The sequence below is a fragment of the Lontra canadensis genome, unplaced genomic scaffold, assembly GCF_010015895.1.
Source record: "Lontra canadensis isolate GAN:19392208 unplaced genomic scaffold, GSC_riverotter_1.0 scaffold1, whole genome shotgun sequence".
NCBI lineage: Eukaryota > Metazoa > Chordata > Mammalia > Carnivora > Mustelidae > Lontra > Lontra canadensis.
Genome location: NW_022630995.1, coordinates 114,702,530 through 114,716,407, shown reverse-complemented (window position 1 = coordinate 114,716,407; position 13,878 = coordinate 114,702,530). Strand labels below are relative to the sequence as shown.

Sequence of the window (13,878 nt, the reverse complement as noted above, 5' to 3'; positions counted from 1 at the left end):
TTGAGGCATTTATGAATTCATTAATACATGTATATATTTTTATCATTTATTTGTGGTCACCTTTAGCTACAAGGTAAAGAATGATTCTCAAGTCAAGGAGGCATAGGTGTTTGTTAGGTGAGGTGTGGGGGCTGATAGGAGAGTTGCAAAATAATCCTCTTTCTCTGAGAATGTTTTTTCAGAGGCAGCCGTGACTGTGTTTCATTTTCCTCTTGTTCCTCTTTGAATCCCTAAATTCCTCTAAATAGGAGATGGCAGGAAACAAAATCATAAAGTCCCTTCACTTCATAAAGTCTCCCAAACACAAAATCTTCTCTAACTTCCGAGGGAAAAATTATATGCCATTGGCTAATTTCTGGTGGAGGCTTTGCTTAACTTGATGTCTAATGAATATCCACAGTTCCTATTATTTTCATGTTACTATGTCAATTCAAGCCACAGGTTATCAGTATACAAGTTTGAACGTTCTGCCTTTTACGATAAGATGGCAAGCAATTTATCAATATGAGTCTTAAAGACATATAAATGGACGCTGTTAATTGGTCGATTGTTGTCTTTTATTTCTTTTTTTTTTTAAAGATTTTATTTATTTATTTGACAGAGATCACAAGTAGGCAGAGAGGCAGGCAGAGAGAGAGGAGGAAGCAGGCTCCCTGCTGAGCAGAGAGCCCGATGTGGGGCTCGACCCCAGGACCCTGAGATCATGACCCGAGCTGAAGGCAGAGGATTCAACCCACTGAGCACCCAGGCGCCCTTGTTGTCTTTTATTTCTTAAAGAAAGTATTTGTTCTGGTCATTATTTAAATGACCCCTTTGTTGCTCAGTCTACTGTCGGTTCAGGATAAGAATGTATAGGATTGGCTCACGGAATTTTCAGGTTATGCTTCAAATGGCAAATCACTAATTAATGGAACATTTTTTTTAATTTAGTCTTTTTACTAGATCCTTGGGAGACCAGGTTTCTAAAACATTTCAGTCAAAATTACAGTATAGAGTAGACTGTTTATTTACGATGCTTCTCTTCGTTCACTATCCACAAGAATTCAAGTTACTTAAGTCCAGCTGGAATCCTTTTTCTTCCTTCTATTTTGCATGGTCTGCAAGCTGGCTGATCTTCATAAGTAACCAGAGCTGCCTGGTTTTCCCTAGAACAAACCTTTTACATATTAACTTGGAAAATCCAAAGAATCAATACAAGCTTTTTTCCGTACATGCTGCAGCACAAAAGAAACCGTGTTATTACCCTTAAAGAGAATCCCAAATGCAGTCTTCTGTTTGGAGGGTTACGACCCCATGGAAAGCTGAACACTTCAAAGTAACTGCTCTCCATCCACCATAATCAGTATGGAAAGGTACAAAGGATTTTTAGATTTCAGCAAAATGCTTGTCTGGGATCATTACATTCGCCTTTATACTACCTGTCACCATCTTACCATGCTTAATTTTCTATTTTTAAACTTATATTTTCCAATAATTTGGTTTTAAAATTTCTATTTACATTTTTAACATCCCTTAATGAGCTTATTTCATCAGTAGCATAAACCTAATTACAAGTCACACCAGGGGCTCTTTGGCTGTGGGTAGTTCTTCCAATTTGCACTGGATCAAAGATTGCTGGGCCATGAGCAATCTGCTGGTCTGCTTTTTGCCTACTCAACTCTTTCAGTCATGAGATTGCCTTAGTGTTTAGAAATTTAAAAAGATCTCTGCAGGTGACACTGTGATTCAGTCTCACAACAGATATCTATATCTATCATGTATCGATCAGTCGATCCACCTATCCATTCAGCTGTCATCTCTTTTTCCAAAGCCCAGAGTATGTAGGGATGGAGATATTGTTTTTTCTGTCCTGCCTTGTACACCTCCCTCAACACTCATGCAGCTAATTCAGGTGACAGACTATTTAACTGCTTCTGTTGAAGCTGCTCGTTCTCTAAAATTAGGATGATCAGTGAATTTGCATAAGAAATCTAATTCACATTTTAAAGTCTCCCTTTTTTGTGGTCCTCTCAATTTGAAATCTTCTGTATTTCTATTTCTTGCTTTTGCCAGTTCTTTGTTTCACAGTATTTTTGCAAGTCTCACCATGCTTTTACAAACTGTGCCAAAAGGTCTTTTTATTTCTTTATGGAACTAACCGTTCAAACTTCTCATTCAAAAGACCCTTGCACAATAAGCTATAAGGTTCTCACTGTATTTGCTGTAGGTGGATGAATGACGGAGTCCGCTTTATTTGCAGAAAAAACATTTGGTCCTAAGAAGCCTAAATATTCCAAAGCAGATGTTTATTAACTTCAGTGTCTCTACTCTAGGGAATAACTGTGTACCCCCTTTGGTCTTTAACATTTAGATTGATTTTTTTAAAGATTTTATTTATTTATTTATTTGACAGAGAGAGAGCGAGCACAAGCGGGGGGGAGGCAAAGGGAGAAGCAGACTCACCACTGCGCAGGGAGCCTGAGCCGGGGTTCCATCCCTAGACCCTGAGATCATGACCCGAGCAGAAGTCAGATACTTAACCGACTAAACCACCCAGGTGCCCCAGATTGATTTTTGTATTATTTTAATTATTATTTGTATTTTTAGGCAAAATAGATTTTAAACATTCTACTGATTTAGAGGCATACATCCCATACTGATTTGAACTTGTAGTGATTAGATTATACTGTCATATAACATTTCTTTTAATACCATATTTTGTAAATCATCCCTGCCCCTTGCCCCCAAAAAACCTCATTATAAATGAGAAAGAAGAATCTAAATTAAATGTAACCAAATGCATATTTACAATAGGGAAAAAAAGTAAGGATTTTAAAAACTCATGATATAATTTAATCATTCAATTAACCTACAGGTATTAAGAATTTTCCATAGTATGGTGTAGGGTCTTTATGATAAAATAACTTGGTATTACAACCAGGAGTGAAGCTGAGCCTTCTTTCCCTAAAACAACGTTTATATATATATTCTGCTACCAACCTTTAAAAATTAAAAAAATAATTTATGTAACATATTATAAGCACAATAAAAACACTTTCCAGACTTCTACCTATAGCAACTAGGTCTCACCAACTGTATTAGGTAACTTACTTTCTCATGTAATTTGTTTAGTAACTTATTTTTATGCAATTGCAAATAATTGATGTTTTGTGTCTGCATTAATTTAATAGTTAACATTTAATTCTCTCTCTATGTCCTATAACTCCATTTTTAGCATTAATGTATATGTACGATTTAAAATTTCTTGAGGTAGGGAATATCTTTAAATATCTTTATCATTTTGGGGGGCTTCTAATGTTTGAATGTCATCTAGAAATATGTACTTTAATAAGAGCCATTTTTGTCTGATCATGATATTTTTGTGGCAAATGACTCTGATGCCGTGGAAGTTTCCCAGCTATTTCTATACTATTTTGTGTGTTGAAGAGAATAAGCACACATGGATGGACATAAAGGAAGTTTTTTAGAAACTGGTTTGAGAAGAGTTGTAGATGCAGTATGGTCTCATTGATAAGACATGAGTATCAGAACAGTAAGTCAGCTAAGTCTGTAAGAGGGGATTTATTTATGTTATTCTTAATCATAATATTTTAAATTATGCTATATTTGATCCATACAAAATAGATACATTATTAAATATAGTTTTACCATATATACAGGTATCCCTAAACAATGTATTGTTCACTTTTATTTTTTAGCTTTACATAAGAAAAATGCATCATACTGTATTTCTTCTGTAACTTACTTGTATCACATAGGTTTGTTATATAAGTTAAATTTGAACTATTAGTTAATATTATAGTTCTTAAAGGTGAATAATGTTCATGTGTAAATATTTCAGCATGTATTTCTGCATTTTATGTTAAATGGACATTTGAGCCACTTTCAGTTTTTGATAATTATAAATAATGCCTACTGCTAAAAATATTCAGATATATGATTCCTGGTATACCTGTGCAGTTGTTTCTCTAAAATATGTATCAAGAAGCATAGCCACTGGGTCAGAGGATATTTGCATGTTCATTTTCACATAATATTAACAAATTGTTTTTCAAAGTGGTTGTACCAATATATACTTCTGTCAACAGTATTTAAGAGATTCCTCCTATTCTCTATATCCTCTCTATGTGAGATTGTTGAATTCTCAATGTTTGCTTATTCTGGAGTATCAAATATTATTACATTGTGATCTTAATTTGCATTTTCTTGACACCAACAAAATTGACCTTTTTATATGCTTAATGGCCATTGGTATTTCCTTGTATAAAATGTTTGTTCAAGTAGTTTGTCAATTTTTCTATTGTTCTATTTTTATCCTGTCCTTGTCTTACTCATTGGTGGGAATTTATTATATATTATGAATATTAATCTTCTGATTCATAGTCTCTCTCTTTCTCTCTCTCTCTCTCTCTATCTCTCTTTTTAGACAGAGAGGGAGTTTGGGGCAGGGGCAGAGCGAGAGGGAGACAATCTTAAGCAGACCCCAAGCTGAGTGCAGAGTCATTCATTGCAAAGCTCAATCTCACCATCCTGAGATCCTGACCAGAGCTGTAACCAAGAGTCGGACATTCAACCGACTGAGCTACCCAGATGCCCCATAGCCTCTCTTTTCCAATCACTTCTGGTGTCTTTACATGAACAAAAATTCTTAAACTTTATACAGTTAAGTATTTTAGTTACTACATTTAAAAACATTTATTTTTCTGTATATTTGCTTTAGATCTTGCTAAGTTCACTAATTATCTCCAATAGCTTTTTTTTTTTTTTTTTTTTTTGTAGATTCATCATGATCTTCTACATAAAACCTAAGTTTTCTGCAAGTAAACATACTTTTATGTTTGAAGTCACTGGGTGACTTCACTTCTCTTTCTTGTCTTATTACATTGGCAAGATAATCTCAGGTCATGTGGATATATGTCTTTGCTTTCTTCTAATTGTCTTACAGTTTTAGCTCTTACTTTTAAGTCTTTGATCAATTTTTGAGTTGACTTTTATATCTGGTATGAGATATAGGGGTCCGACTTTATCTGTTTGTCTGTGGCTATCAATTTAACTTACCATTATTGGTTGAAAAGAATAATCTTTCCCCATTGAATTGTTTGGCACTGTTGTCAAAAATTGGTTGATGATAAATGTAAGGTTTATTTTCTAAACTCTAAATTATCTTCCATTGATCTATAGCACTATTCTTAGGCTGGTCAAATACAGTCTCACTTACTGTAGTTTGTAATAAGCTTTGATATTGGATAATGTGAGGAATGAGCCCTCCATTTCTTTTTGCTCTTGCTTTTGCTTTTTTAAAGATTTTATTATTTATTTGACAGAGATCACAAGTAGGCAGAAAGGGAAGCAGAGGGTGGGGGAGGCACGCTCCCTGCTGAGCAGAGCGCCCGATGCGGGGCTTGATCCAAGGACCCTGGGACCATGACCTGAGCCAAAGGCAGAGGTTTTAACCCACTGAGCCACCCAGGCGCCCCCTTCCATTTATTTTTCAATATTGTTTTAGCTATTCTGAGTTTATTGCATTTCCACATGAATTTTAAAAACCCCTTTAAATTTCTGCAAAAAAAGGCAGGAGGGATTTTGACTGGGATTGTGTTGAAGATATAGATCAGTTTAGGGAGTATTGCCATTCTAACAATGTTAAGTCTTCTAGTCGATGGACAGTTTCCATTTATTTAGGTTGTCTTTCTTTCAATGATATTTTGCCATTTTTGTACTTCCTTTGTTAAGTACGTTCCTGAGCATGTGCTTATTTCTGATGCTATTGTAAGTGGAATTGTTTTCTTAATTTCATCTTTGAGTAGTTCATTGCTAGTATGCAGAAATACAATTGCTCTTTGTATATTGAAACCTTGCTATATTTGCATATAAGTTCCAGTAACATTTTTGTGGATTTTTAATAATTTTCTACATAGGAGAAATATATTTCTATGATATGTTTTCAATCATATATATATATATGTGTGTATATATATATATATATATATACACACATATATATATGTATATAATTGCTTGACTAGAACTTATAGTAAAATATTAAATAGAAGTTACAAGAGCAGACATTCTAGTTTTATTCTTGATCTCAAGTGGAAGCTTTCATTCTTTAAACGTTTAGTATGATGTTAGCTGTAGGTTTTTCATAGATGCCCTTTATTAAGTTGAGGTAGTTCCCTTCTTTTCTGAATCAATGTCTGCCTTCCTTTATCTATGTTTTTTATCTGGAATTTATCTATAACGTGTTTAAGGGAAGTTTTACTTTGTGTTTATCTTCCTGGATTCACTGAACTTCTTAGATCTGAAGACTGATATTCTTTAGAAAAATTTCAGCCCTTATTTCTTCAATTATTTGCTCTTTCTTGATCTTTTTCTCCTACTCTTCTAGAACTCTAATATATTTTAGACCACTTGAGTTTCTGTTCATTTGTTTTAATATTTTTTCCTCAGTACTTCAGATTGGATAGTTTCTTTTGCCCTACCTCCAAGTTCATTGATCTTAATGTCCAGGATCCACACTTCTGTTAAGCCCAATCCAGACAAATTTTATTCATATCTTGTATGTTTTTGTTCTATTTAATGGTTATTTTTTTTTTAGATTTGCCATGAGTTTATTGATTATGCTCATTTTTTCCTTAATAATCGTGAACAGGTTTACAATAACTATTTCAGTCTTTGGTTGCCTGCCAATTCAACATCTATGTCATCTCTGTTTTGTTTTGTCTCTGTTTATTGGATGTTTACTTGTATATTGGTCCTATATTCCACCTTCTTCACATATCCGGTTCTTATTATTGTTTATTTTTTATGCTGGGATGCTACGTTCTGAACAGATTTTGTTGTCTTCCCTTAAAGAGCATTGATTTTTGTTCTGGCATGGAGTTAGTTATATCAAGGATGGGATTTTTGTTAAGGTTTTGTTGGAGTATGTGTAAATTAGACTTACCTTACTAGATACAGATATTGTTAGGTTCAGGAGAACACTCAGATGTTTAATGAGCCTCTCCTCTTTGGCTGGTCAGAATTCTCCATGATGGGATAAAATCTGGAATCTGTTCAGCTCACACAGCTTCACAATATTTGTTCTCTGGAGGCCTTGAAAAGACTATTATTTGCAAGCTCTGCATGGTATTCAACCCACGATTTATAAGAAACCCTATTTTTTTTGTTTTGTTTTAATTTTTTATTTTTTTTATAAACATATAATGTATTATTAGCCCCAGGGGTACAGGTCTGTGAATCGCCAGGTTTATACACTTCATAGCACTCACCATAGCGCATACCCTCCCCAGTGTCCATAACCCCACTGCCCTCTCCCTACCCCCCTCCCCCCAGCCCCCCTCAGTTTGTTTTGTGACATTTAGAGTCTCTTATGGTTTGTCTCCCTCCCAATCCCATCTTATTTCATTTAAGGAAACCCTATGTTGACTTAAGATGACATCTCTGCTACCCCCCTCATTTTATGAACTTTATCTACATATTCTAACCACCTCAGCAGCCCCAAACTCATATATATTTCCTTCACCCAGTGCTCTCTCTCTTTGGACCTATTCCTTTGCAATGTAGCTTGAAAACTGTTTGCAGACAGAAAACTAGATTCAATATGGAATTCACATCATGTTGTTCCCTTCTCTCAAAAATTCATTTCATGTATTATCTGTTGTTCCTTTATATATCTTGTCCAGCTTTATAGAATTTACCAAAGGAAAGTAAATCTGATAGTCTGTAATGGCCAGAGACAGAAATTTCTGAAATTTGTGTTTTTAGTTTATTACATAAAAAATAGAATAAGGTCATTCACTTGTATCGAATTAAAGTTTGACTTAAAAAGGCTCTAAATCTGTAGATTAATTTGAGGAGAATTGACATTTTTACATTGGCTATTTCTATCCATTAATAGGATTTATTGGATTTTCTTTTGGGCCTTTGAATAAAGCTTAAAATTTATATGTTATATCTTACACTACTTTTGTTAGATTTAAAAAGAATAATGTTATATTTGTTATTATAAGTACTGCTTTTTTAAAATTTATTGTTAGTACACTGAACCATAACTGATCTTAATGTTGTGGCCATACGTTTTTATTAATTATAAAAAATTTGTATTGATCTTAACTACATGCTGAATTCTTTTAATCATTTGCATCTGGGCTATTTCATATTTTTTATTCAAGTCATAGCATCTGCTACTAATAATAGTTATTTTTTTCTCTCTTTTGATTCTTACAGCATTTACTTATTTGCTTTTGTCTTATTGCACATTGTTCATTAGAAGTAATGGGCCTACATCTGAGTCTACAATCTAAGTACTAATACTGACATTTGCCATAAAGGCAGTCTTGGATTTTTACTTAACTTACAGCTGAACAATGCAAGTTCTAGTTTTAACTCTTATTTATTCTTAATTTACTTTGATCTTGTAGTGTTTTTTTACTTTTCATGTGTACAACAATGCAGTAACAAATGTGTTTTCTCTCATCTCCAGATATTTTAAAGATAGAGACCAATTTTTAAAAATACCTACTTCACAACACCACTCTATTTTCATAGAGGCCTATGAAAATAATTTTCATGGAAAGAATTGTTTTGGACAATGATTTTTTTAACAAAATTTATCTTTTCCTTAGGAATTGGTGTGCTTATGTACATACCAGATTATCTCCCACAGTGATACTAGACAACCAAGTCACTTATATTCCAAGTGGGAGAGGGTCTTGTGGCTGGGCGAGTGGATCCTGTCCTCAGAGGTATGTGACATTTTTTTGAAAATAGCCACTGCTTATAGTGTATTTGTGCATGTTTTGGAATATACAAAGTTAATCATCCCAAGTGCGTATGTGTATAATGGGGTCAGCGTAGGGTCACCACAGTAAATTAGATGCGTGATTTGGGGTAAGTAATACATGCTTCATATGGGAATTTTTAGAATATGTGAGATAATGCAGTAATATGCTTAGCCTAGGAACAGATACTTTGTGAGTCTTCAGTAAATGTTAACTTTCATGCTTATTTCCATTTTTACTATTACTATTACCTTTACTCTATGACCTGATCAATAATCCTGTCCTTTAATTCTTATGACATTCATATGCAGTTTTAAAATTTTATTGATAATTTCTGCTTCATATTAGGTCAGAAAAATGTCCATAACTTAATTGCAATTGTGCGTGATTAAACAGCTAAGTGGGGCCTTTCTTTCTATGTCTACTTTAATGATTCATGTTATTTAATTTTCATTTTTTAAAAAACCTATTTAGGACATTTAAAAATTGTTCAAATGTGGGGCTGAGTAATAAGTTCTTTGAATTCATACAGTCACAGTAGCTTATCTGAAGGTGTTTCAGAAGACCCTGAAATAAAAACAAATTATTATTCAGGCCATGATGTCTCATGTTATGCAAATTGTCGTACAAATAAGTGAGGCAATGAATCTGACACATTGGCAGTCTGGAACAGTGCACAGGAAGGATATGTAAAAATCAAGGTGTTTCTTACTCCCTGGAGGAATAGCTAAGGTTCATGGTCCAGAGAGCTAAGCACATCTTAGGGATTTGAGAGAGCTGAGCTCCAGTGCTGCTTTCAGCATTTACTCCCTTTGTGGCAATTTCCTTGTTGACATGATACACAGAATGCATTGTTAATTCTTCACTAATGAAAATATTACCACAGCAACCCCATTATACTGCCTTTCTGAGTTCAAGGTGAGTCTCTCTCTCTCTTTAAACAAACCAGAAATATGGATCCTTATTCTCATCTCTTATCTTTCTCTATCTTTGAACGTGTCTCTCCATTCATTCATTATTTCAGTACCTATGCAGTGTTTGTCACTTTCTCTTTTATTATGCCAGAACCACATCTAGCAGGGATCTCGTTTGCTAAAGCAGGGACATTGACCTTAATAATAATGCAACTATCTGCTTGAGTTCATCTTAGGAAACTCTTAAGGGTCCTTTTCCAAACAGCCTTACTTTCTATTTAGCTTTAGCTACTGGACTGGAGCTATTTCACTGGACAGAGTTACTTACTGAATAGAATTTCCTGAAATAAACCCAGATAAATGACTAGCCTACTTTGAGAGATGGGAAGAACTTGTAGCTCATCTTAAAACTGAGGAATAACCTCACACATATTGAATTACCCTTCAGGTCACAGCAGAAACTAAAACTCAAGTCTCCTAAAGCCCAGTTGGCTCCAATACATTCCCTCACATGATCAGAGTTTATCCACAAAATTGACTATTGTTGGCCCCACATAGTTGTAGGGGACAAGCTAGATAATTAAAGGGAGGCTAACCCATGGAGCATGGATTAAAATTCCACCCCGATCACTTTTAGATTTGAAACTTTGAGCACGTTATTTCATCTCTCTGTTCCTCATGTTCCTCATCAGCATATCATGATTATAATAATAATATTTTCCATATAGAACCAATACAAAAATTAAGGTAAGTGATAGCCTCACTTGATAAATATTAGCTAAATATTAAAGTCATAGGGGTAAGAATAATATGCCCAAATTGTATTTATAGATTTACATTTATATATATAGGGCCTAGATTTAGTACCATTCACCATTTATATTGATTGCTATGTTAAAATGCTGTAATTTCTTCATTTCCCTTCCATGGTTTCTTCTCAGAAATATTTTCTCGTATTAGATATCTTCCTCTCTCCCTCTCTTCTCTGTCTCTTTCTATCAGAGATAAATACCATATGAAAGAAATGATATTAAAAATTAATATTTTAAAATTTGAGAAAGGGAACACTGCAGGTTAAAATCATAGTGGTCATTGTAATTTCAATTAGATCACCATTACAAAATTTAAGTTATTTGATATTTATCTAGGGGAAACAGATCCTTTTAACTCTAACGATATAAGAAATACTAAGAATTGAAATAAAGGAAATTGTCCTCATAAGCTATTTTTAAAAAATTAAAAGAAGTTTTAACTTTGGTTTTGTAAAAAGTATTTTCAAGAGAAAAGCTATGCTATGTTTAGAAAATGTAATGATAGGTATAAACTTAAAATACCAAATAGCATAGATTTAATGCTTTTTGTAATTTATTTAAAGAAATGTAAGTTTAACACTAATATCGATGAGGGGCACCAGGATGGCTCAGTTGGTTAAACGTTTGACTTGATTTCAGCTTAGGTCATGACTCAAGGTTGTGAGATGGATCCCCACACTGGCTCCATGCTGAGCATGGGGCCTGCTTAAGATTTTCTCTCTCCCTCTCCCCCTGCCCTACTCTGACCTCTCATGTGCTGTCTTTCTCTCTCAAAAAAAATATAATAATAATAATTATTATATGTATATATAAAATGATAATATTGATGATGAAGAATATAATAATAACAGATAATATTTATTGAATGTTTCTCATATTTTAGATATTGTTTCCAAAACTTTAATTATCCCAACTGATAATTTAATGTGAGACAAATAATTGCTCTCCTCTCCAGATCTCAGAAGATAACAAATCCTGTCTACAGGATGCAACATAAAATCGTTACCTCATTGGAATGGAAGTGTTGTCCTGGATTCAGTGGAGCAAAATGTCAGCTGAAAGGTACATTTTAAGCATAAGACTTTTGGAGAATAAGCAACTGATTCCAGTGAAGAAAAGAGTTGTATTTTCCCTTTTGAACCAAAGTTAATGAACATGTAGCCAACTCATTAAAACTGTTATGTCTCTAGAGCTTTCCAACTTAGCAGCTAGTTTAGCACCCCAAATCTCATAATGAGATATCTTACATATTCCTATATTGTTATGTTAGTTTTAGAGGATGAGTAAGTGGAGATCTATCACATTTTTTCTTAACTATATGCTATGGAAGCATGCTTTATTAAAATATCAGAAATCCTAATTTTATATTTTAAATAATCATTAGAAGTGACCCTATATGAAAATAAACTACCTTCTAGTTTTGTTCCAGTTCAATTATTTGAAATAATATTATGTATGTGAATGAAATTCAGTTTTAAAGAATATACAAGTGTAGCATGAGTAATTGTGCTTTTCTTCTTAAATCCTAATAGAGCCATTTTATCAACTGTGATTTTAAGGATTTTCTGGTGGCAAGGCTAATCAAACACATAGTAACCTGCTGTGGCCTAACATCCGTGTGGCTATTATGTTGCTCTTGGCTTTAAACAAGTTTCCTTTGAAAAATAAGATATGGCATCAGCATACATATTTTAAACGAATGAATATTACAAGAAAAACCATTAGCAATGGTGAGGAATTCAATCAGCAGTGTGAGAGACTGTGATTAAAAATTAATGTAAGCGTGGAGAAACCATTATGATTCACATTTAAAAAAAGAAAGTTGTAGTACAAAAGCTCTAGGAAACTTGCAGTTTCGTTAGGGATGTTATATATGGTTTTTCTAGCCCATTCAGTGAGAATCTGTAGGCAAATTCAACTGTAATGCTATTTGTTCTGGGTTTGGCCTGAATTTCAGAGATATCATAAAAATTTAATATATTTTCAGGGTATAATATGAATATGTACTGCATTTATAATCAGGTAAAGTAAACTTTTAAATAAAATTTCATCTATGCCAAAAGTATTCAGAAACAAGATAATTTAGCATAGTTAAAAAGTCCAAATATGATCCTACTTTCAGAAGATTCCTAATTTATGTGAGTTGCACAGTTCTATTCCCAGTGGTAAAACATATTTGTTTATAATCTGTTTATAGCAGATGATAAAAGTTATGAACAGTATTTAGAACTGTATTTCTAAGTCTAAGACTAGTTTCTATATTTTTCTTCTTTCATGCAGAAGATCTGAGGAGTACTAATTCCATGAAGGCTATCTTAGGAGTATTAGTTCCATTATTATTCTTAAAGATTCAAGCGTTTGTTCACAGAATACCTTTCTAGAAATTTAGACTGTCATTACACACCCTGTTGCACCTACAGAACTGAACGTTGATGCGTAGCAAGAAGCAAAATCTTTATGTCAAGGAATGTCATAGGCTATCGCTGATTATGAACTGCCATTACTTCATACTTTGTCCTTCTTACCTACTAATCGATTATTAATCACTAAGGTGGACTATAAACATCTATGAGGAAAAATCATAGAATTCCATCACAAATGTACACACAAGAAACAAGGCTAGTTGACAGTTTTGAATATCTACTATGTATTGTCATCCCCTCTTTTTTTTTTTCAAAGCATCACATGAAATATTTAAATTAAATTCAAACAGTTTAGCTTTGATTATTTACTGACATCTCATGTTCTGTTTGGAAGCAACCTGTGGATATTTTTAATATTAGATTTACAAATCGTCATCTTGAATCCCATTAACAACAATATTCCAGAACAGATCTATGACCTTCTGTCACAGTACAATAATTAGAATTACTCATAATTCAGGCATCTGCTGATTAAGCTGTTGTGTAAAAGTCATCTTTCTATTGAAATCTGCAGTAGAAATAACTTTCTGATTGCAGCTATGCCCATTGTGTCATGTCATATAATCAACTCAATATCACTGTGATTCAAAAAAAAAAAAAAACAAAACAAAACACCCTACTGCTCCCTACTATATTCTGACCATGCTACTCTTCACTTTTATTGCAATACATAAAAGCTGTTGAATTTTTTATTAGTGCAGTTGATGCACTGGTAGTATCAAGAACTACTGTGTCTTTGTCCCTTGAATCAGTCTTCAATTATTTCATCTATCCTGGGCTTCTTTTCCTTCCTTCCCTTCTTTCTTTACACATTTTCCCCTTCTGATTCCTCCTTCCTACAGTCCAAGTCCCCCCCACCCCTCCACAACCATCACACTTTATATATGTGCCAACATTCTCATTCTTATATGGAAGGGAAAATTGTCAGGTTTCTTTTGACAACACT

General features: G+C 33.7%; 1 protein-coding gene across 1 annotated transcript in view; it reads left to right on the top strand.

The window, feature by feature from the left end:
• The window catches only part of MMRN1 (multimerin 1), a 57,782-nt gene that overhangs the window by 12,165 nt on the left and 31,739 nt on the right, over positions 1–13,878 (top strand). Inside the window, exons 2-3 of the mRNA XM_032861685.1 lie at positions 8,628–8,747; positions 11,465–11,571. Of these exons, the coding sequence (XP_032717576.1) occupies positions 8,628–8,747; positions 11,465–11,571 (227 nt within the window). The remainder of the gene's footprint in view (positions 1–8,627; positions 8,748–11,464; positions 11,572–13,878) is intronic.